The sequence below is a fragment of the Callospermophilus lateralis genome, chromosome 2 (genome assembly GCF_048772815.1).
Source record: "Callospermophilus lateralis isolate mCalLat2 chromosome 2, mCalLat2.hap1, whole genome shotgun sequence".
NCBI lineage: Eukaryota > Metazoa > Chordata > Mammalia > Rodentia > Sciuridae > Callospermophilus > Callospermophilus lateralis.
Window position 1 is genome coordinate 107,278,874 of NC_135306.1, and position 23,298 is coordinate 107,302,171.

Here is a 23,298-nt window from a genome sequence, read left to right on the forward strand (position 1 = left end):
TAAGGAGGCATTGAGACACTTCTCTGTGCCACAGCCTGAGAGTCCCAGAGGCTGTGGGGAGAGGTCCCTCTTTGTGCCTGTTTAGGCCACACACAGAGCATACAGATAAGCCATGATCATCCCAGGGCAAGGCCAACAGTCACCTCAATCCGTTCTCATGAACGCCTTCCTTACTGAACTCTCCATGGTGGACAGTGGGCTAGATAGACTGCACGTGCTGTTCTCAAGCCAAGGAAGGGGTGTGTGCAAAGGTGGGTGTCCCAGGTCTATACCGTCCTGCTCCACCACAGAGTGTCAGAATTCCCTGAGGGACACACCAGAGGACTCGAAACTGCCATCACCTCCCTCGCTAGTGGCACATTGTGCAGGACCCCAGCCTGGTTCCAACCATTGCAAGAGGAACACCACCATTTACTGGGGTTTCCCCTGCGCCAAGCACCCGGCTGGCAGGCACACTCTCCCACCTGAAGTCCTCAGACTGACCCGAGAGGGCAGAGCTGCAGTGCCGATTGTCCTACAGTTGGCGGGAGCCGGGGATGCTCACCCAGAGCTCAGCCCACGCCAGGCGCTGCTCTGAGTCCTCGAAGCATCTCTCACTTCATCCTCACGGTGACTTCATGAAGTGAGAACATTATGCCTATTTTGGGGAGAATTCTGATTATTCTCCCATGAGGATGTGGGGGCCTAAGACAGAAGCCCAAGGTGTGGGCGGAGCCAGCGCTTAGAATCCTGGTACATCCGCTCCAGCCCCAAGTGTGAGCACCAGTCTACCTGGCCCTCGGCCACCTCTGCCCCTGCATAAACTCTCCTACACAGCCATGCCAATCTGCCACCCTGTCCCAATGGACCCTGTTTTGTCCTGGTTCAAGCCTCAGCTCATGCTGCTTACTACACCATGTCCCTAGCTGCCTTCCTTCCCTCTTGTCACCTATTGGGCGATTCTAAGGTCTGCTCCTGAGGCCTCACCTGACCTCTGGCCTGTGTCCTAGCTCTGACTTCCCGATGCCCTCTCTGAGCCACTCCCCACCCACACATCCTCAGGATTATGTCACTTTGCAGATGTGCAGGTCTTAACTTCTTCCTGGAAAAGATCATGAACCTCAGTTTCTCCATCTGTAAAAGCAAAGGGCTTGGAGCAGATGATTTCCAACATTGTCATAATTTAACACAGCTCTGAATCTTTATCATGTGTATGTGACACAGGTAACTCAGAGAAGGGGATCAAGGGGAATGTTTGTTGAATGACTTGCCATTATTTGTATGTCTTTATCTTCCAGCTTCTTACTCTTTTGCTTTGCTCTGACTTTGATTTATTCTACTGAACTGAGGGAGGGATGTTAGCCCCCACTTAGTTGAGGCAGCTCTGAATCACTGGAAATCATGCCCATGGAAACTTGGAGAAGCTCAGGGGCCTTGCAAGAGGAGCACAGCCCCTCAGAGCCAGAATAGCACGCATCATGCCCCATGCTACATGCACTGCAGTAGCATGAGACCCCAGTAACCAATGTGCTTCTGGGTTTCAAGGGAAGACAGCTTAGACAGCTGGTGACACGCGTGGCCTCAGAGACCAAAAGAGGCAAAGGCCAGGGGTTGGCAGGGAGGCCCCTGCTTCTAGCTCTGCAGTAAATTAAACCTCAAAACATTTCTGGCAGCAGCAGGGACAGTGCCTCGGGGCATCTGGGTGGTAAAGGGGTGGCGCTTAGTTAAGCTCTAATACATGAGCCCCGCAGGAGATAGACTGATCTGTGGAACAGGAGGGCGATGCCTCCCCGGAGCTCCCTGCAAAAGAAAGCCTGTGATGGAGACAAGACAGTGAAGGGAAGAGGAAGGGCGGCTGGGGGACGGGGGAGACGACCTAAGGGGTCTTGTCCATCCTTTTATTTCAGATCTGTGGGCGGTGTGGAGGGAATTGGGAAGTCAGACATCTAGAAGCCGGAGGCAATAATGGTGAAAGGGCAGAGATGGGGGGATCTCATGTGGACTGAGGAAGTTTTACAAGTGACCCTCACTTTAACTCAGCCCACTGTATGAAAATCGGTCTGTTTGAACCAGATAGAACAGGGGTTGATTCTCGACTCCTCTATCTTTCCAGTTTCCAGGTTGGCTATTAATTAACGCCCTGCATGATACTTCCCATTTCCAAGTCTCATGTTCAACTATCAGATGAGAGTGGTGACCGCCAGACTCCAGCATCTTTATACTTGATCATCTTTGATTCTCGAAATAACCACGGCTTCCCTGGAATGACTCTCCCCACCCCCAAAGTGATTCATTAAGTATGGAGTGTACGGAGCTTTTAGAAACCCACCTATTACCGAGAGCCGGGTACAGCTGTACCCTGCTGGACTGCGACAGCCTCAACCTCAATCAGAGCCTCCACCTCCCACAACCAAAAACATCCTCACCAGGGTCTCTTTGTCCTCCGTGAAGCAGATTCCCTGGCCACAGGGTGATAGGTGTGGGGCTGAGGCGGTTTCCCAGGGCCCCAGAGAACTCATGAACTTTAGAATAAACCATCCAAGTTAGCCGCGGGCCACTAGCTCAGGGAAAACAGCCTGTGACACTGAGCATCAGCTGGCGTGAGTGACCCACCCCGACTTCCAAAGGCTCAAAGCTGTCAGATGCATCAAGCCCAGAAAACTGGAAAGAGAAGAGGAATATCCAATCACAATGGGGCCAACATGAAGCAGGCCACCTGAGAGGAGCCCTGGAGATACTGCTGCTCCTGGGTGTGGCCCAACTTTGAAACAGAGATGGGGGCCACGTGACAGCCTGGAAGAAGCCTGCTCAACTGTGACAGGAGGGGACAAGGCCAACAAGAAAAGCCATGGCTACCGCTTACTGAATTCCTGCCATGTGCAGCGTGGCAAGCACCCCACGATGGAATCCATGAGGCGATGTAACCAGCACCCTTGTTGACACGTGTGGAAACTGAGGCACCAAGTGGTTAAACAGCCTGCCAACACCGCACAGCTGATCAACAGCAGAGGCAGGATTAATCCTGGTCAATCCAGTTTCCAAAATCCATGATCCTCACCTTTATACCACACAGGCTCCCCAAAGTAGAGATCACAGAGCTGCTGGCCTCCCTCCCTGGAGCTCCTTCCCCTTGTTTCTTCCTTCCCACCCTATTCCCTCTGACGTCCAGTCCTGCCCCATCCTGCTTTCGCCAGCTGCGCCAAGACCCCCTCTCTTTGGGAGGGAAAAAGCCAGGCCAGTATCTTCCCATGAAGTACCTGGGTGATGTGTAAAACCTATGGGGGGGGGGTACACTCTGCATCAGATAAAGGCCTTGGGGGTAGAAAGATCCAGAAGCCCTCTTTTCTAACAAATGCTAATCACACCTTAAACACACTGAGATGTAAAAGCTTAACCAAGAACCACTTGCTAATAAAATACTGGGTGCCTACAAGAAGGCCACTAAAAACATACCCAGAGCCCTGTAATGTGGAATAAAAGTATCAATTTCCTTTGTTCCCCTGATTCACCTGGCTTAATATTTTAGATGTATGGACTTTAGGAAGACAGCCTGCCTGGGTCATCAGGAGAGGAAATTTCCATCTGCTAATGACACCATTCACCACAGGTAAATCTGTGGTCCGGGTCCCGCCAGGGAAGCCCAGAGGAACCAAAGGAAAGGAGTGAGCAGGTTGTTTTTCAAACTATGGGCAACAGAAATCTGGATGCCTGTCTGAGACCTGGACAAAGAAACCCTGCAGACTGGACTAAGAGAGCCTTAAGAAGTCATTGCTGGTGTTTCCAATTTCATTTGAATGATCTTGGGAAATCAGAATCTTCTTTCATTCTACTAGAAATTAGCCTCCTTGACAACTAGGGACTTTCATCTGTTCCCTGCTGAGTCCTCATTGTCTAGATTAAAGACTAACAGGCACTCGATAAATACTCATCAACTGACTGAATGAATGAATAAATGATCGACTATTTAGGTACTTGTTCCACCACACCCTCTTTTGGAGCAATCTGTGCCCATAGATGCTGCTGGACTCATTGGCCCTGTTCTCTACAGTATGAACCACTTTCCATCACAGCTAACAGATGAGGCACAGACGCAGTCCCCAAGGGTAGTCAGTAGGCAATCTGTCCAATACCTGAAACTTGTGACACTGGTCACGTGACAAGATGAGCTAAACAGATGCTATGCTCTACCTTGGGGATCCAGAGGAAGAGGCACTGAGGGGAGGTTGCCACTGATGTGCACTCCAAAGAGAGACTGCAATCCCCCCGGGTGCAGGGACCAGGTCTGTCTTGTTTCCACACTGTTCCCAGAGCATGATGTCTTCAATCACGCCATAAATAGAGCAACTGCTCAATAAAAGTTCCCGAAGGAACGAACAAAGAGCAAAATGGGGTGGGACTGCCATTATGGGACAGTACATGATGGATAAGCCAGAGAAACCAATCTAGCAGAGATGGAAGAGTCTGGATCCAACAGCTTGAAAGCATTAAAAAGTTGTGAAAATATGAGAGAGAGGCTGGTGGGTCCTGGAGCCTACCTCCCTCTTTACAGTATCCTACTGCTCTTCTCGGGCAGTGAGGATGTGTTTCTTTTCTTGCAACAATAGCAGGCCAGGTTAGAGCATGGCTCATATGGAAGACCAGATGCCTGACATAAATACTCAAGCAAATTACTGATTGTTTCATTTGTTTGTTTTTCCATTGAGTGTTGTTAAAGGTTCATGTGTGTTGAAAAAGGAGGAAATAGGGACTCTTCAATTCCTAGGGAATAGATTTTATCATCTGTCAGGGCTGAGGGACCCTTGCTATAGTTTGGATCTGGAATATCTTCCAAAGGCCTGTGAGTTGCTGGCCTGTGATGCTAATGGGAGATGCTGGAATCTCTAGTAGACGGGGCCTCGAGGAAGGGACTTAGGTCACTGGGAGTTGTGCCCATGTAGAGGTTTTCAGCCCCTCCTTTTCCTATCTCTTTTTTGCTTCCTAGCCACCAGGAGGTGAGCAACTTAGCTTCACCAGGTGTTCCCACCATGATGTTCTGCCTCTCCACAGGCCCCAAGTAACAGGTCCAATCAATCATGAACTGAAACTTTTAAAACTATAGAGCAAAATAACCTTTTTCTCTTTTTAAGTTGATTATCTCAAATACTTTACTACAGTAACAGAGGGTTGATTAACACAGCCCTTTACCTTCCTTCTGCACTGGAACTGTTCATTTTCAGCTTAGCTTCAAGACACTGGCCCACTTACTTGGGTCTAATCCTATGTAGTCACCAAGGTAACCGCTGCAAGGTGCCAGAGCATCACAGTGGAGGCGTAGCGGGTCACGCACTGGGTTTGCAGGATCTACTCATTAGTTCTGTCATCAGGCAAACTATTCAATATCTTTCAACTCCATGGTTTTTCCCCCAAAGGATGAATAACACTTAACTCTCAAGCTATTGTGAGAATTAAAAGCAGTGTTCATCACATAGTAGGGGCACCTGATATGTGACTTTAGTGACCTACTGTGTATGCCTGTACAACACTGCAATTCAGAGGATTTTCTCATATGTTAAGTAGTTTAAATCTCACAATAACTTGCAACATTTGCAAAGAAGAGCCTAGAATTTCTATTTTACAGATGAAGAAGTCCCAGTTTTCTACAACGCTGCCCTCAGCACATGAAAGCAAGACAAGTGACCAGACAAGCAGTGGCTGAGCTCCCATGGGAGGGCTCTACTTCTTCTTTCTCAATCAAACACAAGATTTCATTTAGGGATGTGTGCACAAAATTTCCAGTGGCTGAATGAATCAGTATATGAAGGAATGAATGAACGGGAAGACGAATGAATTTGTATTCTGTCTCAGTTCTATTCTGCACAAGATTCCCAATAAAGCCTGGGAGTCTCATGCAGGCCGAGAACCCCATAGGACCTCCAGGTGCTGGTTTCTCTCCCACTCCTGGGTATATCTACATCAGAGGCCTGGCAACAGGTGCAGCTCACACCACCAGCTCGTCCTCTGCCGGCCCTGTCCATTCTACGTACTGGTTTCTGCAGTCTCGTACTCGCTGTCTCTGAGAAGCTCAAAGATGTCCACTTCGACCTTGGCCTTGCCCAGCCTCTCAGGAGCGCGGTTGATGCGGTTCTTGGCCAGGGTGATGGAGAGCCGCTCCCCTCTGCTGCACTCCATGGGATCGTCCAAGATAGCAGCTGTGGGCAGGCAACCACATGGAGACAGTTGATAGGCTACCCATGACCGTTACCCCTCCTCCTTCTGCAGCCTCCCTTCAACTGCCTTCTTCCTGTTCCAGGCAGCTCCACAAATCGCTTTCCACCGTGACATCCTCAGAACTACCTCCCAAGGAAGTTCTCTGTGTGCTTTAGGGTGTTGGTTTGCAGGCACATGTAGGAGTGAATTCTGATGCAGATGTGCAGCAGGGAGTCCTGCAATGCCAAGGCTGGCCACCAGGGGTCCCAACTGTATGAGGTCCCTGGGTTCAGGCACAATGAGGTCCTTGGCTCTCATATGTCTACATGTACTTACACAGGCATTCCTATGTGCTGTTCTTTGAAAACGGAATTCTTGGCATATGAGAAATGCTTCCTGGGGAGGGTGAAGACTAGAGGAGGCTAGATTTGCAAGGTAGAACTATGGGAACAAGGAGCAGCTGCAGGATACTGCTGAATGCTGCCACCCCAGGCTCTGATGTCCTGAGCCATGTCACTCAAGGGAGCAATGGAGCCTCTAGGAACTTCTTGTCTTCCCTCAACATTAGTAACAATAGGACAACCTCACAGGGCTGGAATGAGGGCGCAATTAAAATAGTGAAGGTAAGCAGCCCATCAGATGGACTTTATCAGAGTGACAATCAGTGTGGGTGACTGGAGTGGTGAAGTACCAATAGCTGCCCAACTTCTGGAAGCAGTGTGAAAGGCTACTGTTATGGAACCATAGAAAACTGGGTTCAAATCCTAGTTTCACTGCGTATTATTAGCTTTGGGACCTCAGTTTCCCCCCTTGGAAAAAACCCACACCAAAATGGATGTGTAACCTATGTGAATCTGCAATATGTATACGGGGTAAAAATGGGAGTTCATAATCTGCTTGAATCAAATGTATGAAATATGATATGTCAAGAGCTTTGTAATGTTTTGATAATAAAAAAAATAATATGAGGTAGTATGTGCTCAACACAGTATCTTGAACATAGTAGGTACTCACTAAATACAGCTACTGAGATCCTCATTCTCTTGATAGGGAAAGTTACAAAATTGAAGATCCGCACACAAAAACTTGTATGCAACATTTATAGCTGCATTATTCCTGAGTGCCAAAAAGTGGAAACAAATTAAATGTCCATCAAGTGATAGACAAGAAAATTTGGTTTTCTCTGCACTAGAATATAATTCAACAATAAAAAGGGACAATGTGCTGGCACATGCTAGGACATGGATGAACCTAGAAACATTATACTAGTAAAAGAAGTCAGACATGAAAGACCACATATTGAGCGGTTCTATTTTTATGAAATGTCTAGACTACGTGAATCCATAGAGACAGAAAGTAGATTACTGGTTGCCTAGGATTAGGAGATTTGTGGAAAAAGGGAGAGGGATTGTTACTGAGTAGAATATTTCTTTTGGGGTGATGAAAACGTTCTAAAATTGATTGTAGTGATAGTTGTGTATCCCTGCAAATACAGTAAAAGGAACACTGAATTGTATACTTTAAATGAACGAATTATATGACATGTAATATATATCACAAGAAAGCCATTATAGAAAAAAAAATCAATGTCCAACTTATCTTTGAGAGGTAGAAGGAAACAGGGGGAATCAAGCTGAACAGACTTCTCTAACACACGGCCCCTGAATCTCTGTGACTGGGGGGTCAGCGAGAGACCCAGGCCATGCTGTCTTTTCTGTATATTGCTCCCAGGCTTACTTCCACCATTTCACAAATGAAAAAAGGAAGCTACAGAATATTACAAAACACTTTTTTATGATTTGTAGATATATTTATATGTATAACCCCTTTGAATAATAAAAGTTAAATCTAAATTACTTAGGGTGGCCATGTAGGGGCCTCTGTAAATTGACTAGCAAAGTCCATGCAAACCTGAGGTAATGGGCCCTGTGCAGGAGTGACCAGAGGACTGTGAATGTGTGACTGAAGAATTTGGGCAAGGTGACCTCAGGGAGCAAGACCAGATGAGATGGTTCCTTGAGATGCAGAAACTGAAACAATCACACTGCTACACCAGGATGCCAACTTTAGGACTAGAAGAAAAGAGGAAATAGAGGAGTACTCCTCAAATGGTGTTCCTTGGTGGACCCCTGGGGCTCCTAGAGATGGACAGAAGGTTGTCTGAGGGCATCTAGCCCCAGGCCAGTTTCAACCAACACATCTCCACATCCACTGGTTATAGATTCCAAGGTTCCACATAAGACTTGAGGTGGGGAAAAGGTTTTGTGGTTAAAAATACAAAGAAAACATTTAGAACATGGGAAAGAGACATCTGGAGCTTGCAATGCCACCAAGCATGAATCATGGGCAAGAGACCCCAGGCCCACAACACATCACCTTTATATTATTCAATGACAACCCTGGGGTAAGTGCTTAGTAGGTACAGTCTCTCAATCTCTGAAACAACTCTGCAAGATGGGTGTTTATCTCCACGTGGAGATGAACGATTGAGTCCACCATCTTGAAGCTGGAGAGCAGGAGAGGAGAAGGTGAACTCAGGCTGGCTTGACTTTGGACCTTCCTCCTCATGAAGTCCTGTTCTCCAGGGACATGAGTTGAAGGCAGGGTGCAGAGGCAGGACCCAGGAGACTTGTAGGCACTGTGAAGGAAGTGTCTCCAAGGCAAATCAACTCTGAGACACCAACAGTGACAGGCTGCAGCCTGGGCCTCCAAAAATATCCCCAGGTAATTTCCCTACTTCCCTCACCCCACTTACATGAGGTTTTATTATTTTGGGGGTGGGGGGTACCAGGGATTGAACTCAGGGGCACTCCACCACTGAGCCACATCCCCAGCCCTATTTTGTATTTTATTTAGAGACAGGGTCTCACTGAGTTGCTTAGTGCCTCATCATTGCTGAGGCTGGCTTTGAACTTGTGATTCTCCTACCTCAGCCTCCAGAGCTGCTGGGATTACAGTTGTGTACCACCATGCCCGGCCAGACTTTAGATTAGAGTAGCTATCCCTCCCTTTGGGCCATGTGATCTCAATATGACCAACTTTTCCATCTACAACTGTTATAGTTTAGATGAGTGTGAGATAATGCAAGGAAGCTCAGAGGTGAAATGATTGGGTTCCAAGAGCCTTAATCTAAGTGCATTGGTCCCCTGATAGGGATTAACTGGGTGATCACGATAGGCATGCAGAGCGTGGCTGTGGGAGGTGGGTCATTGGGAGCATACCTTTGGGGTTTATGTTTTGTCTGTAGTAAGGAGAACTCTTTCTCTCTGCTCCTCAGTACCATGTCCTAAGCTGCTTTCCTTCACTCTTCCACCCTGATGTCCTTCCTAACCAGGGGCCTAAGAAATGGAGTTGGCCATCTATGGACTGAGACTTCTGAAACCATGAGCCCCCAAACGACCTTTTCCTCCTTAAAATCGTTCTCATCATGTCTTTTGGCCACAAGAGTGAAAAAGCTGACTAAAACAACAGCCTACTAGTTATTTAACAAACCAGTTGTAATAAAATAATTTCTCAGAAAAATGCCTGTTATGGTTTGGATCTAAAGTGTTCCCCAAACGCCCATCTGTAGAAGCTTGGTCTCTGGTCTATTCAGCCACTGGGAGGTGGGTAAGAAAGTTAGGTCCCTTGGATGTGTCCTTGAAAGGGACAGTAGGACTCTGTTGCTGTTTCTCTCTCCCCCCTCCCCCTGCTTCCTGGCCACCGTGAAGGGACCAGCTTGCTCCACCATAATTTTCTGCCTTGCCACAGCCCCACAGTGATAGAGTCAAGTGACTATGGACTGAAACCATGAGCCAAAATACATCTTTCCTCCTGTAAGTTGATTTACCTCAGGTATTTTGTCACTGTGGTGGAAAGCTGACTAACAATGCCCACACAGTCTGAATCTGGGAACTCAGGAACATTGTGACCTGGATGTTGGAGTTACAGAGTCATGCTGGACTTGTCCCTGTATCATAGCTACACAAAAGGCACAATTAAAGCTGTACTGAAGGAAGTAGCACTCACTGAAGGGTCTGTGTCAGAGCTGATTGGTTCCATCTGTTCTCTTCTTGCAAAGGACACGTTCAAGCTGTGTGCCACTGATTCCATGGCCTTTGTCTCTCCCACATCCATGATGCATCCCTAACTCTTAAAGTGACTATGCTTGGAAATTAAGTTTTTAGGAGGCAACTGAGGTTAAATGAGGTCATGGGTGGGGGGGACCCTCATCTCATAGGATTTTGCTTCTCTCAGAAGACAGCAGACAGGCTCACTCTCTCCACCACGTGAAGACACAGCAAGAAGGCGGCCACCCTCTGTCAGGAAGAGAATCCTTACTAGGGAACCCAAGGAGCTAGCACCTTGATCTCGAACTTCCCCACCTCCAGACCAGTGGAGCAGTGAAGTTCTACCGTTGAAGCCACTCAGTCTAGGGGACCTTCTTATGGAAGCCCGAACTGATGAAGCCAATGTGTTAGCACAAACCCAGAGGAGCAGGACTGCCGCCAGTGTGTAAATGGACAACCAGCTCACGGCGCCACTGGGCACGCTCGAGACAGAGATAACAGGCAGGCAATTAGGGAATGTGAGAATCTTCTATTAAAGGGGATCATGAGATCCCCTCTGCACCCCCATCTTATTTCCCACCCACAAGGTTGGTTTAGCAGGGATTCTGCACTCACAGGCACTTGGCAGGTGCCAGCCAATGCACTAAGGTCCCACATCCCGTCCTCCCACCCTCCACTCCCATGCCACTCTGGGCACCATTTTTCATTGAGGTTTTAGTTCTGGACAGTGATTAATTTCTGGCTGGGAAAAGCCTCACTGGGTTGTTGGTTGGCATCAAACATATTGGGATCAGGATAATTGGGATGACAATAGGAACCAGATTCTGGGGCTGTGGACACCAAAGACAAGGTAGAGGCTCAGGCTCTCTTGGGACATCAGAGGGACATGTCAGGCAATTACCAAACAGCACACTTGTTCTTTGGCCGTCCCATGAGAGGGGCCAGATGGATGAGGGAGAGCCGCGTGCTCGAGACTTAATGTGCAGCGGAGGCTTCTGGCCTGCGCCGTGTCCCTCAGGCCTGGCTGCCCAGCGAGGCGCCCAGCGAGGCCAGGATGTTCAGAGTTCCCAGCTGCTGCCAAATGAGGAGCAACATGAGCCAGCACATCCTCCGGCCCTGGGGACTGCTTACACGTAAGTCGACCAGCAGTCACAGTGAGGCTGGAGGTGGGGACTGCAGGGGCCAGGGCTGAGATGGCGGCACACACACACACACACACACACACCTTTCCAGCCATGGGGATGCAGCGCTCAGTGGTCCCTCAACCCAGGTAGACTCAGCATGTCTTCCCATACTTAGGAGCCAGGGGTCGTGGCCTTCCCACTGAGTCATTCTCCCCACAAGCCCCAAGCACGTAGTCTCTGCCCAGTTCTCCCTGAGGCCTGAGCCTCACGGCAATGAAAGGGTGATCTGCTGACTCTGCCCATCCCCACCCCAAGCTTCCCTGCTGCTCTAGTCCCATGCCTGTACCAGCCCTGGAGAGGGCCTGGCTTTGCCTACTGCCACACCCTCTAGCTCAGCCCTGAGTGTGGCCATGACTACCCAGGAGAGGGGTGTCTGCCACTGACCTGCTCAAAGGCCTCTGGGGCTCCTTATTGCAGTCTCCAGAGGGGGTCTCAATCTATCATTCAGAAGTGCCCAGGCCCTGCACAGCCTGGCTTCCCCCCACCTTTGGGGCTGCAGCATCCCCTTCCACCTGCACAGTGACAGAGCCCCGTGAAAGACCTAGACTGGCCTAGCCTCCCTCTTCATAGCTTTGTTGATGCTGTCCCTGCCCCTTGACCTCCTTCCTCCAGCAGGCCTCTTTCCCCTCAGGTTCACCTTTCCAGAAGCCCCCCACAACTCCCCAGGCCTCCTCCTCTGGATTTCCTGAGAGCCCCCGCCACCCCGACGCTGCCACGGAGGGGCTGACCTTTCCATTTGTCTCTGTGAGAGTCCTCAGCTGCTTATGGTTTGTAAGCCCAGAGTGATCCCTCCTTCCCGTCTTCCCAGATCCCCATCCCAAATGAACTCCCTGTCCTTGGAACTCCCTACGGCCCTGTGCCTCTGCCCTGGTGTCTCTCTATTCCCCCCTCGACTGTGGGCTCCTTGAGGGTGAGGACCAGGACTGACCCTCTGGGTAACTGCAGTTCTGGACACACAGTGGCTCTTGGTGAGTTGCTCCCGAGTGAACCAGCAGTGTGAGGCCACCTGCGTTCCCATTCTCCACAGCAGGTGCCCCCTATGACACCTAGTGGTGCTGTCAGCTCTAGAAGTGAGGGCTGAGGGCGGCCTCTATTCATGGGGCCCACAGGGGAGAGGACCTGGGGGTGCCTCTGTGGCTCTGGTTGTCCTCCTGTTCGCCCTTCACCCGTGCAAACTGGAATGGGGCTTGCCGTCCCTCAACAGCCCGGGAGTGACCCCTTGGGTGGGAAGTCAGCCTCCTTAACCCTGGGCTCCTCCGGAGGCTCACTGTGAAGAGGCCCTCAGAAAACTCTTGCTTCTTCAAGGGGAGGAATCAAGAGGTTTTACTGGAGAGTTCTTTATAGGCAGTCCCCATAACGCTGCCTCTGGCTGTTGGGCTCAGCCTGTTACAGCCCTGTGCTAACAAGAAAAAGAGATGAGTTGCGCCCTGGGGAGCCAGTTAGCTTTGCTCCACGGCTGACCCCTGGCTGCTCCCTCTCCAGCTCCTGGTCCCCAGACACAGTCCCAGCCCTGTCACTCATCTGCACCAGCCTCTTCCACTCACCTCTGTCTTTCGGTGCCCTCCCTTCCCCCGTTGTTTCTGGTCATCCCTGATGCTGGAGGCAATCACAACACCGCGCAGGCTCTCACCACCAGCTCAGCCTCCAGCTCACACCACCATGCAGGCTCATGCCCCAGCTCATACCACCAGCTCACACCACCGTGCAGGCTCCACACCACCAGCTCACACCACCAGCTCACGACACCAGCTCACACCACCACGCAGGTTCATGCTACCAGTCCATACCATCAAGCAGGCTCGTGCCACCAGCTCACACCTGCATCCTCTGCTGGGACCCAACACTGGACTTTCACTGGCCCTTGGCCAGCTCCCTCTCTGCAGTTCCTGGCAGTGTTTTCGGTGTTCATTGGCTGGGACTGCCATAGCGGAGCATTCCCCACTGGGCTTCAATCACAGAAACTTACTTTCTCACGGTTCTGGAGGCTGGAAGTCTGAGACCAGTCGCTCATCTGCACCAGGCTCTTCCACTCACCTGTCTTTCTGTCTTTGGCCGAGCTGGTTTCCTCCGGAGCCTCCCTCCTTGGCCGGGATGGCCGTCTTTGCCCTGTCCTCTCACTCCTCCCTCTATCTGTGTCTGTGACCTAATTTCTTAAGAGGACACCCCTTGTGTTGGATGAGGGTCCCACCTAAGGACCCGCTTTACTGCTACCTCGATGACGACACCATTTCCAAGTAGAGTCACATTTGAATGGATGGGGGTTTACGAGTTCCAAATAAGAATTTGGAGAGGGAGGCAGACATAGTTCAACCTATAACATGACCTGTCACCTCTAACCACTGCCCAGCTCCCTCCCCTCATTCTTGGCCCTCAGACTGGTTAAAGTGAGGCCACTCTGGAGCCACCACCTGAACTCCCCACCCTCAAACCTTCCCCCAGGCTCAGAGAACAAGGGCTCCTCTTCCAGGTGACCCTGCTCCCCATGGCCTCCCTCCTCTGCCTGGGGTCTCCACATCTCACCCCACCTCCCTTCTCTCCTCTGTCTTTAGTATCTCCCAGACAAGCATGTCCCCCTGAGCCTGGACATGGCTAAAGCCCTCCCTGACCACATCGGCCCTAGGTGGACTCCTCTTCTCGCTTCCCCTTCAACCCAAGCCAGGCTGGTCAAATGGTCCCTCCCTGTTTGCTGACTTCACCTCACCCTGGACTCCTCCACCCACTGCACCCTGCCTTCTGTCCCCGCCCCCTCAGGCAAACGGCACAGTCAACCTCAACCACCACTTGTGCAAACTCAGTGGACACTGTGGATTCTGCACTCACAGGCACTTGGCAGGTGCCAGCCAATGCACTAAGTGCAATGATATCGCTGGCTGCCATCTCTATGTACCTCCAGGTGCTGCTCTAAGAACATCAAATGTATCATCTCATTTAACCTCGCACAACCCTACAATTGGTTACTCCAGATCAGACAAGACACGTGAGAAATGGGCAGGTTAAGCAATTTTCCCAAGAGGGCACAGCTCTCGATGGCTGCCTGGGTCCAGAGCCTGGGTGCTGCTCCTGGCTGGTGCTTCATCAGCACTTGAGAGGCCCGAGCACTCCTTGCCTGAGACCCTCAGCCTCCTTGGCTTTCATGAGTCAGCCCTTCCAGGCTCTCCTAATTCTCTGGCCATTCTTGCGGGTACGTTCTTGTCCTGCCTGTCCTTTCATAGTGATGAATTCCCAGGGTCTCTGCAGAGCCCTCTTCTTACCTTGATCTCAGAAGCTCCCTAAAATGATCTCTCTCCTTTGTGCCCACCTTCATGGGGATGCTTTCTGCACATCCAGCAATCTGATGAGGTCTCCATGTCTAAGGAGCATCTCAACCCTACTACGCCCCAAGCATCCCTCCTTCCCTCCTGTTCTTCCTGCCATATTCCTGGTCTCAGTTAATGGCAGCAGCTACCCTGACATGGGGCCCTCCCCAGCTCCTCACTGCCCTCTACTCAGTCCCTGCTTGCTTTTGCTCAGACACCTCCTCCAGGAAGCCTTCCCAGAACACAAAGGCTGAGCAAGCACCACCGCTGTGTGGTTCCACAGAAGACACTCACACTGCATTTTCATCATCAGTTTAGTGTTCATCCTTCACTCCTTAATTCTCTCTATCCCCGAACCTGGTACAGCACATGCTGTATAGATGGTTTAGCCAAACTTGCCTTGGCTTTTGAGGAATTCTATATCAACTTCTAGTCCTTCCCTCAAAATTACTATCCTGACCCATACATAGATGAAAAACTTACTTTGAAAAAAGTTGCTGTGGAAAAATAATGGTCTTTTCACCATGTTGTACTGGAACAACTGGATATCCATATGCTAAAGGGGAAAAAGAGAACTTTAAACCCTATCTCACACCCTATGCAAAAATGAACACCAAGTGGTCTATAGACATAAAGGTAAAACATACCACTATAAAACTTCTAGAAGAAAATAGTCATCACCTTCAGGTAAACAAAAATTTCTTAAGTATGACACCAAAATCAACCTATGAAGTAAAACAAAGAACAAAAACAAAAATCTAGTAAATGGAGCTTCATCCAAAATAGAAATGTCTATTATTCAAAAGACACTGTTACCAGAAGGAAAGACAAGCTGCCGATTGGGAGGAAATATTATATACAAAACACATTCAATCAAGGACTTGTCTCCGGAATACACAAAGAACTCCTAAGACTCAATAATAAGAGAACAACCCAATTTTGAAAATGAGCAAAACATTTGAATTGACACGTTAACAAAGAAGTGAAGCGGGTGGGTGGCAGATGAGCCTGTGGGGAATGTGCTCAACAGGGCTGGTCACCGGGAAACGCATATGAAAACTAGAATGAGATAGCGCTGCAAAACGATCAGAATGCCTGAAATTAGAGAGCTTGACTGGCCATAGCAAGAGCTGGAGAGAATTCAGCACCCGGGCTCTCAGATGCCCAGCTCCTTCCCCATCCCTCCTCCCTCTGCTCTCTCCGCCTGTGAGTGCTCCCCAAATCCCACACTCCAGGCCCAGTCCTCAGCCCTCTGTCCGTGTGCTCTCTCAGACAACTTACGCTCAACTATCAGCTGCACGTGAAATGCCAAAATCTCCATCTCTAGGCCCAATTTTTCATCCACACACCACTCTGTCTGCTACTAGGATCCTATTGGAAGTCCTTCCAGATTTCTGTCCCAAATAGAACCCATTATTTTTTCCATAAAAATGGGGGCTCTTGGTGACTTCTCAGCCTCAGTGAGCAGGACAGTCGCCCACGGGCGGATCCCTGGCGGCATGTCCTGGCTCTCCCCATCCCTTCAGCCACTCCATCGGCTCGGTCACTGAGGACTGCCAAGGGACCTGATCTGCTTCCACCCACGGACACTGTGTTCTCGCTGCCGCCCTCCCTCCCCTGCCTCAGTAGCTCTCACACCATGACAGCTTCTGTCCACTGCAGATCTGCCCACCAGGCCACCAGGCCACCAGGTCCTCCACAGTCGGCCCCAATGTGTTTTCCCAGGCTCATTCTATTCTACTCTGTGACCACTGGCTGAACATGAGCACAGCATGTCACTCTCCCCCCCACTTTTTTGGTATGGGTGGTCTCTTCTTCCTGCCTCTTCTGTACCCACATCCAATCCCATATAAATAGCACCCCATGCTCATGCCTCCTTTGCACCCTAACCCCAGGCAAGCACTGAGCTGCTCCGGCCCCTAATCCTTCAAAGCATTTATTGTCCCTACTATTCATCTCATACTCAATCCTGAACCTACCTTCTCACTGAGAGGGAAATGCTTTCATTCACTCAGTTGCCCCTCTGTTTATTAATTTACCCAATACCTATTAACCATGTATCTTAATCAAGGAACTAGATATACAGAGAAAGACAGGACGTGTTTCTGCTTTCAAAGTGTCCAGGAGAGAACACGGCCCAATAAACAAATAGCAACAACCCAATATGGTAAGTGATGTGATAAAATCCTATTGTGCTTCAGCCATGGACAAGGTGTTCATGTTCTTGGAAATCACACAGGCAAAGAAGACTGGGCCTTGGTTCCCAAGGACATCCTGGGGGCTGGGGACGGAGCCAGACCTTGGGTGTACAATGAAGCAAGTGTTTCCATAACGGAGTCACAAAATCCTAAGGAAGCACCAATGAAGGAAAACAAACTCTCAGGGGGGTGGGGGGTGGGGAAAGATTTCGGGGAGGCCTCAGCAGGTATCCAACTCCTGTAGGTCAGATGCGTCCTACCTACCAGGCCTCACAGAAGAGGCAGCCAGAAAGGCACAGAAGCCAAATGTAAAGTGTGTTCCAGTGTGCAGACTCCTGAGGCATGAGGAAGCCTGCTGGCGCCAGCAGGGGAGGCTGAAGGAACATGAAAGACCTTGTGTGACTCTCTAGGCATTGGGGGTGACACCCTGGAGGTAATGAGGTACAGCTGGGGGCCTTTCAAAAGGCCATGACATCATAAGGCTTGCATTTTAGGCCTATCGCCCTCAAAGATACATTGGAGAGAGGGTAGAAATGTAAGCTAGGAAGACTGGCCTGGGTGCTATGTTAGGAGGAGACAGTGAGGCCAAGGAGGGTCAGAATCAATAAGCCTGCAGAGGGAGGGTGCAGACGGGATGGGCGCCTGGGTTCACTTTCCATTTAAATGTGTCATTGACCAGGATAAAGGATATGGGGTGCCAGAGATGAGACTGCTCTTTTCTGTATTTGAAGAAGGGCAAAGATGATGATTTTGGTATATATTTGTTAAGTGTTTAGTAACAAAGTTACTGGTCTGGCTCTCTGGAAACGGTCCACCCTAGGCCCAGATCTGGGAATCCGAAGGTGAGGCTGTAATGACAATTTGGATCCAGCGCTGGGTGGCCAGCAAGTGGAGAGGGGGAACCGGTCTAAGATCCTGGAGACTTGATCCTTGGAGAGAACATGGGAAGAGATGGAGAAGCAATGGTTAGACCAGAACATCTAAGGAAGACTGAAGTCAAATAAAACAAAGATTATGGACTTTGCATGAGATTCGGCAATTAGGAAGTCCCTGGGGAAATTAGCAAGAGTCTTTCCAGCCGAGGATGGGGGGTGGCACTTAGATGGCAGCAGGTAGCTAAGTGAAGGAGAAGAGAATGAAGGGTCAGGTAGCTTGTTTGGGCAGTGTCTGATTAGCACAACTGTGGGCAATCTCGCTGTCCAAGGGAGGGTCTTCAAATTAAGATGAGAGGGGCTCAGAAGGAGGAGCCAGTGGAGAGGGCAACCTGATCACGTTAGAAGAAAGAGGACATTTTCTTCCTTTTTATTTTTTATTTGTTCTTTTTAGTAAAGCGTGACAGTAGAATGTATTTTGACATATCATTCATGCATGGAGTTTAACCACCCATTCTTGTGGATGAACATGATGTGGAGTTACCCTGGTGGTGTGTTCATATATGAACATAGGAAAGTTACGTCCGATTCATTCTATTCTCTTTCCTATTCCCATGCCCCCTCCCTTCCCTTCATTCCCTTTTGTGTAATTCAACAAACTTCTATTCTCCCCCCTGCTCCTTATTGTGGATTAGAATCCGCATATCAGAGAGAACATTTGGCCTTTGGTTTTTGGGGGATTGGCATATTTCACTTAGCATGATATTCTCCAGCTCCATCCATTTACTGGCAAATGCCATAATTTTATTCTTCTTTAGGACTGAGTGATATTCCATTGTGTACATATACCACAGTTTCTTTATCCATTCATCTATTGAAGGATGGTTCCATAGCTTAGCTGCTATAAACATGGATGAGGCTGCATCACTATAACATGTTGATTTTTAAGTTGAAAGTGGGGCATATTCTGAAGCAAGTCCAGCAAAAGGACAGAGAAGAGTCTGGAGCTGTGACAAGTACAACTTTACTAGTTTGACAGAAGGGACTGTTCCTCCTCCAAGATGGCAGGGCATCAGGAAAGGAGGTGTGGCAAAGACTGCTCACCAACCCCCAGTCCTGTGTCCTTTCCTTCCAGTTAATAATGCAACACTCCAAGTTTTAACTGGATGCGTGGCTGCCCGACTACATGCCCCAGCCTCCCCTGAGCTCAGAGAAGCCATGGGCTGACTCTGGGTTAGCAGCTGTGAGTGGAAGTGACCAGGACATCCAGGTCATCTCTGTGCTCTGAACTCTTCTTCCCTTTTCTGCTTGCTCGAAGAGGTGACAACAGGAACATACAGAAACCATAAGTTGACGATGGCAACATTCCTCATCACTCCCCATCCTTGGGCTGCCACTTACTCCAGACTCACGGGTAGGAGAAATACCCTTCTGTCTCTGAGGTCAAAACTTTTAGTTTTTTTTTGTTCCTGGGGCTCAGCCTATATCCCAACTCAGTGCTGTCCCACAGCAACATAATGCAAGCCGCATGGGCCTTTTGAAATGTTCTAGTGGTCACATTGCAAAAGGTCAAAAGAAAGAGATGAAATTATGAAATTAAACTAAAATTTTCAAAATTGTATTATGTCAACATCTAATCAATACAAAAATCACTGAGCTATTTTATCTTCTTGTTTTCATCTTAAAACATCAAGCTCTAGTATGTACTTTATATTTACAGCACATCTCCAATCAGACTAGCTCCACTTCAAGTGCTCGACAGATCTTAGTTGCTGAATTAGATGGTGCAGGTCTAAACAGAGTGACAGAGACCACTGCCAATCAGTATTGGGTAGGAGGGGAATGGAGATGAACTCAGCTGGCATCCTTCCGTTTTATTTGGGGTGAGGCAAGTTCTTCCTCTTCTGCAAGTAAGACTGGGCAATGATAGGGTAAGTGACTTCAGGGGCACAGCTTCGAAGCTATGACATGAAAATGCCTATCACATGGCTGCTCTGATGTGTAAACGCATTTCCCTCTGGGCCCAGGTGAAGTGGAGACCCATCGGTGTGTCTCAGGGCACAGACAAAAGCCGGGGATGCAGCTGTCAAAACTCTCAAGAGTAGGTTATCAGGAGGGTGTGCAGGATAGGGGACAAGGGAGCTGAAGGTGCTAAGAGAAACATGACTGAGAAGGGACGGGCTGTGGTCTTTTGACTGGACAAAGAAGGGAGTGAAGCCCAGAAAAGAAAGCCGTCCAGCGGGTGAGACTCAGCAGAGACCAGAGGGGAGGCACATCTGAACACGTGGACCTGAGGACATCCAGAACAGCAGGAGACGGAGAAGCAAGGTGCTCAAAGTTAGGTGGCCGGGAGGCTGTTTGCAGACCATGGGATCTGGAAATGTAAGGTTTGAGAAGCAGAGGATCAAGAGCTGGCATGATCCAGGGGCACTGTGATGGTGACCAGGGGTGGGAGAAAGGCCTGCAAAGGGAGGAAGCCCAGAGGCAACTAGAGGGATGGGTATGTGGGCACTGAGCACGGCCAGGCCAGCGGAAGGCAGGGTGCGAGGAAGGCGGAGAGCCCCAAGTCCCATCCCTACATGGCAATGGCAGCCACGGGTGAGTGGGGACCTGGAAGGGAAATGACAGGGGAAAAAGTGTTGGTGGGTTGCACCAGGGAGCGAGGGCGAAGCTGTGGCCACCCTTTAGTTGCCTCTGGAGATGTGCCCGCCAGCGCTGGGTTCTGGCCACAGAGGGGAGTGTGTGTGATGGACGTGACGCCCCAGCTGAAATGGGAGTTCTGTGTGCCTGCTGCAGGGCCCAGAGGGCGGCCAGGAGAGGAAGCCAGCGCCGAGGACAGCTCAGGGCTGCAGCAGAGCCTCATGTGGGCCACATGCCTGGATTGATGCTGCCCCGGTGCTGGTGTTGGAAGCACTGCCACCTAAATGGGAAACACCCGAGTATGGACACCGTGCCAGTGTGTCAGTGTCACCAGAACAGCTCAGCTTAAACCTAGACACCCGTCAGGCACATGCACCTTCCAAGATGCCTAAGAGGTTGATCCTGCTGTGAGTTCATGGTTCAACTTCGACATCACAGTTCACCTTAACCTTTCACACTCCCACAGTTAAATAAGGGACATCAGCCCTGGGAAAAAATTATTAATAAAGTCCTTAGCATAACCAGCAATTATATCTACATTTAGTGCCTTAAAATCGGGCCAGGGTGTAAGGTCACCATATAATGTGATTGATATTCCCAGTTAGTTAGCTGCTTTAAACTGGTCCTGTCTTTCCCTGAATCTGGTCAGCTCCCTCCCAGTTTTCTTTCAGGGAAGTCTGTCCCCATCTGTTTACTCTTTCAGCCATCACCACAGAGGGAGCCCCTGCCATGTCTGGGGCAGCGCTAGTGGGCAGCTCTGACCGGCCCAGATGCGTGACTGTGGCAGCGAAGCACCCATCGTACCCACACTCACGCCTCCCTGCACACAGAGCCAGGACGGGCGAGAAATAGTGAGCTGGAGCTGCCCGTTTGTCTTGTCTAATGGCTGCTGGTGACAGCCTTCTGGCCGAGTTGTGGGACAGAGTGGGACTGAAGGCAGAAGGGACACGGAGCGATGGAGGCGGCTGGGAGTTTTAATGGGTTTGCGTGTAGCAGGATGCCAGGCAAGGTCTGCCTTTTAACTCCAGAGGAGACTGGGCCCAGGTCAGCTTCACTGCCTGGGGGAGTTTAATCCGGCGAGCATTTATTGAGTACCTATCTTATGCCAGGCTCCAGTGGGGGTGGGCATGGGAAGATGCAATTGAGAACACACAACATGAAGCAGCTCTGGCACCTGCTCACAAAGACTCGTGGGCTCGTTGGGAGAAATGGCAATGGGGTGGGGAGTAAGGGTAAAGATCATAAGACATATGCTGAGCAGACTCTAAAAAGCTGGGCAGCTGGCAGGTGCCAGCCCAAGAATTCACTTACCTCTGGGCCAACAGCACTCCACGTGATGCTGGGACCCATCCATCAGTCTCCATCAAGTCCATCACCATTACACCATGCCACCCCCCTGACTCCAGGGAGGGAGACCCTAAGTCATACATTCCACCCAAAGCTTTGAATAAATGAGTGTCACGCCCAAGAGAATTTATAATACAGGACCCTGTCACCTCTGATCAGAAACGGGAATGACAATGGAGACTAACGGGTTGACGCATTTGGTTGATACTGATCTCCCCTCCACCCCAGGGAAAAGGGTGAGCAAGAGAAAATGACAAATTAGAACTGCTTTGAGTTCTTTGCAAGAAGATGGCTAGAAAAATCTGAAGGGCCATTACTTTGATTGTTTCCACCTTGGAGTTATCTGTCTCTTTTCCCAGGAGATCAAACCACGAGTAATGGATCTTTTTATTCATTGTCATCATCCCCCAAGGAAGGAGACAGAACAGGGCAGGAACTATTTATCCAGGAGGACACTGGGCTTTAGCGTCTAAGCGAGGTACCCCCAGTGGGGCGAGAATGGAATATTCATGTGTTCATTCACTTGAAAAATATTCAGATAATCTGTCACACTTTCACTTTTGCCCTTTTCCTAAGGTAGAAAGGAAGAGATTCATATCAACAAAATATGTCAAACTTTGAGCTCACATAGTAATTATGATTCCTGATGGGGGGTGACAGTCACTGTTCTACATGCCCAGGAGACAGGCAAAGTCCTCCAGGAGCCCGTGTCTAGAATGTGATTTGGAAACTTGTCTCCCTACCCCTCCACCCCCAGGGCCGGGACCTCCATTTCACCTTCCTAGTAGCCTGCAGAGATCTCAAGCACCCTTCCTGACAATTCACAGAATCAAACACCTCTCAGGTGCATCCACCGTCAAAATCCAATACTATACATCGTATTTTTTTTCCCCCTCAAACTAACTTGTTTCCTTAGCAGGTGTCACAGGTTAGCCCCCAGAAGCACTTTGTGGAAGAATAATGAGGAGCAGTTGAGAGGCCAACTCCAAGAGCCTTTCTTCAGGTGAGAGCTCAGGAGATTAGTCAGAGATGAGGAGGGGAGCAGGCTGAGAGCAGGGCTCAACAGGGCTCTGCACCAGAACCCAGAGATTGGGCTCTGACTTCCTTTCTGGGTAGCATTACGCTGACTGGCTGAGTTGCTTCAAGAGCTGCTGGCTGAGAGAGATGCTAAGCTGGCAGTTGTCAGACTACTCCGAATGCATAGAGGGACACGGGAAAAGAAAGATCGCTAACTGCAGGGGATAAAAAGCAGCCCTGTTCAGATGCCATATGCCATAGAAGTAAAAAGCTAGTAAATTTAATTTAGTATAGATCACGCAATTACCCACTTTAAAAGTTAAGGACCGAGACCATAAACCCACTAAACTTCAAATCTTCATAATGGGTAGTTAAATGAGACAGACAAAGAGAAAAGGTGCAGAGGGAGAGGAAAACAAGGGATAAGACCAGAGAGGAGGGGAAAGGGGAAGGGAAGGAGAGGGAAAGAGGAGGTGAGAGAAGAAAGAGGAGAAAGAAGGAAGGGTAGAGGACAAGAAATGCAGAGCTAG

The 23,298-nt window shown here is 49.6% G+C and overlaps 1 protein-coding gene across 4 annotated transcripts in view; it reads right to left on the minus strand.

Moving 5' to 3' along the window:
* Positions 1 to 23,298, minus strand: part of Grik4 (glutamate ionotropic receptor kainate type subunit 4) — a 279,827-nt gene that overhangs the window by 156,916 nt on the left and 99,613 nt on the right. For all 4 annotated transcript variants that reach the window (XM_076843680.2, XM_076843682.2, XM_076843681.2 and 1 more), the window contains exon 2: positions 6,003 to 6,167. In XM_076843680.2, coding sequence (XP_076699795.1) covers positions 6,003 to 6,167 — 165 coding nt within the window. The remainder of the gene's footprint in view (positions 1 to 6,002; positions 6,168 to 23,298) is intronic.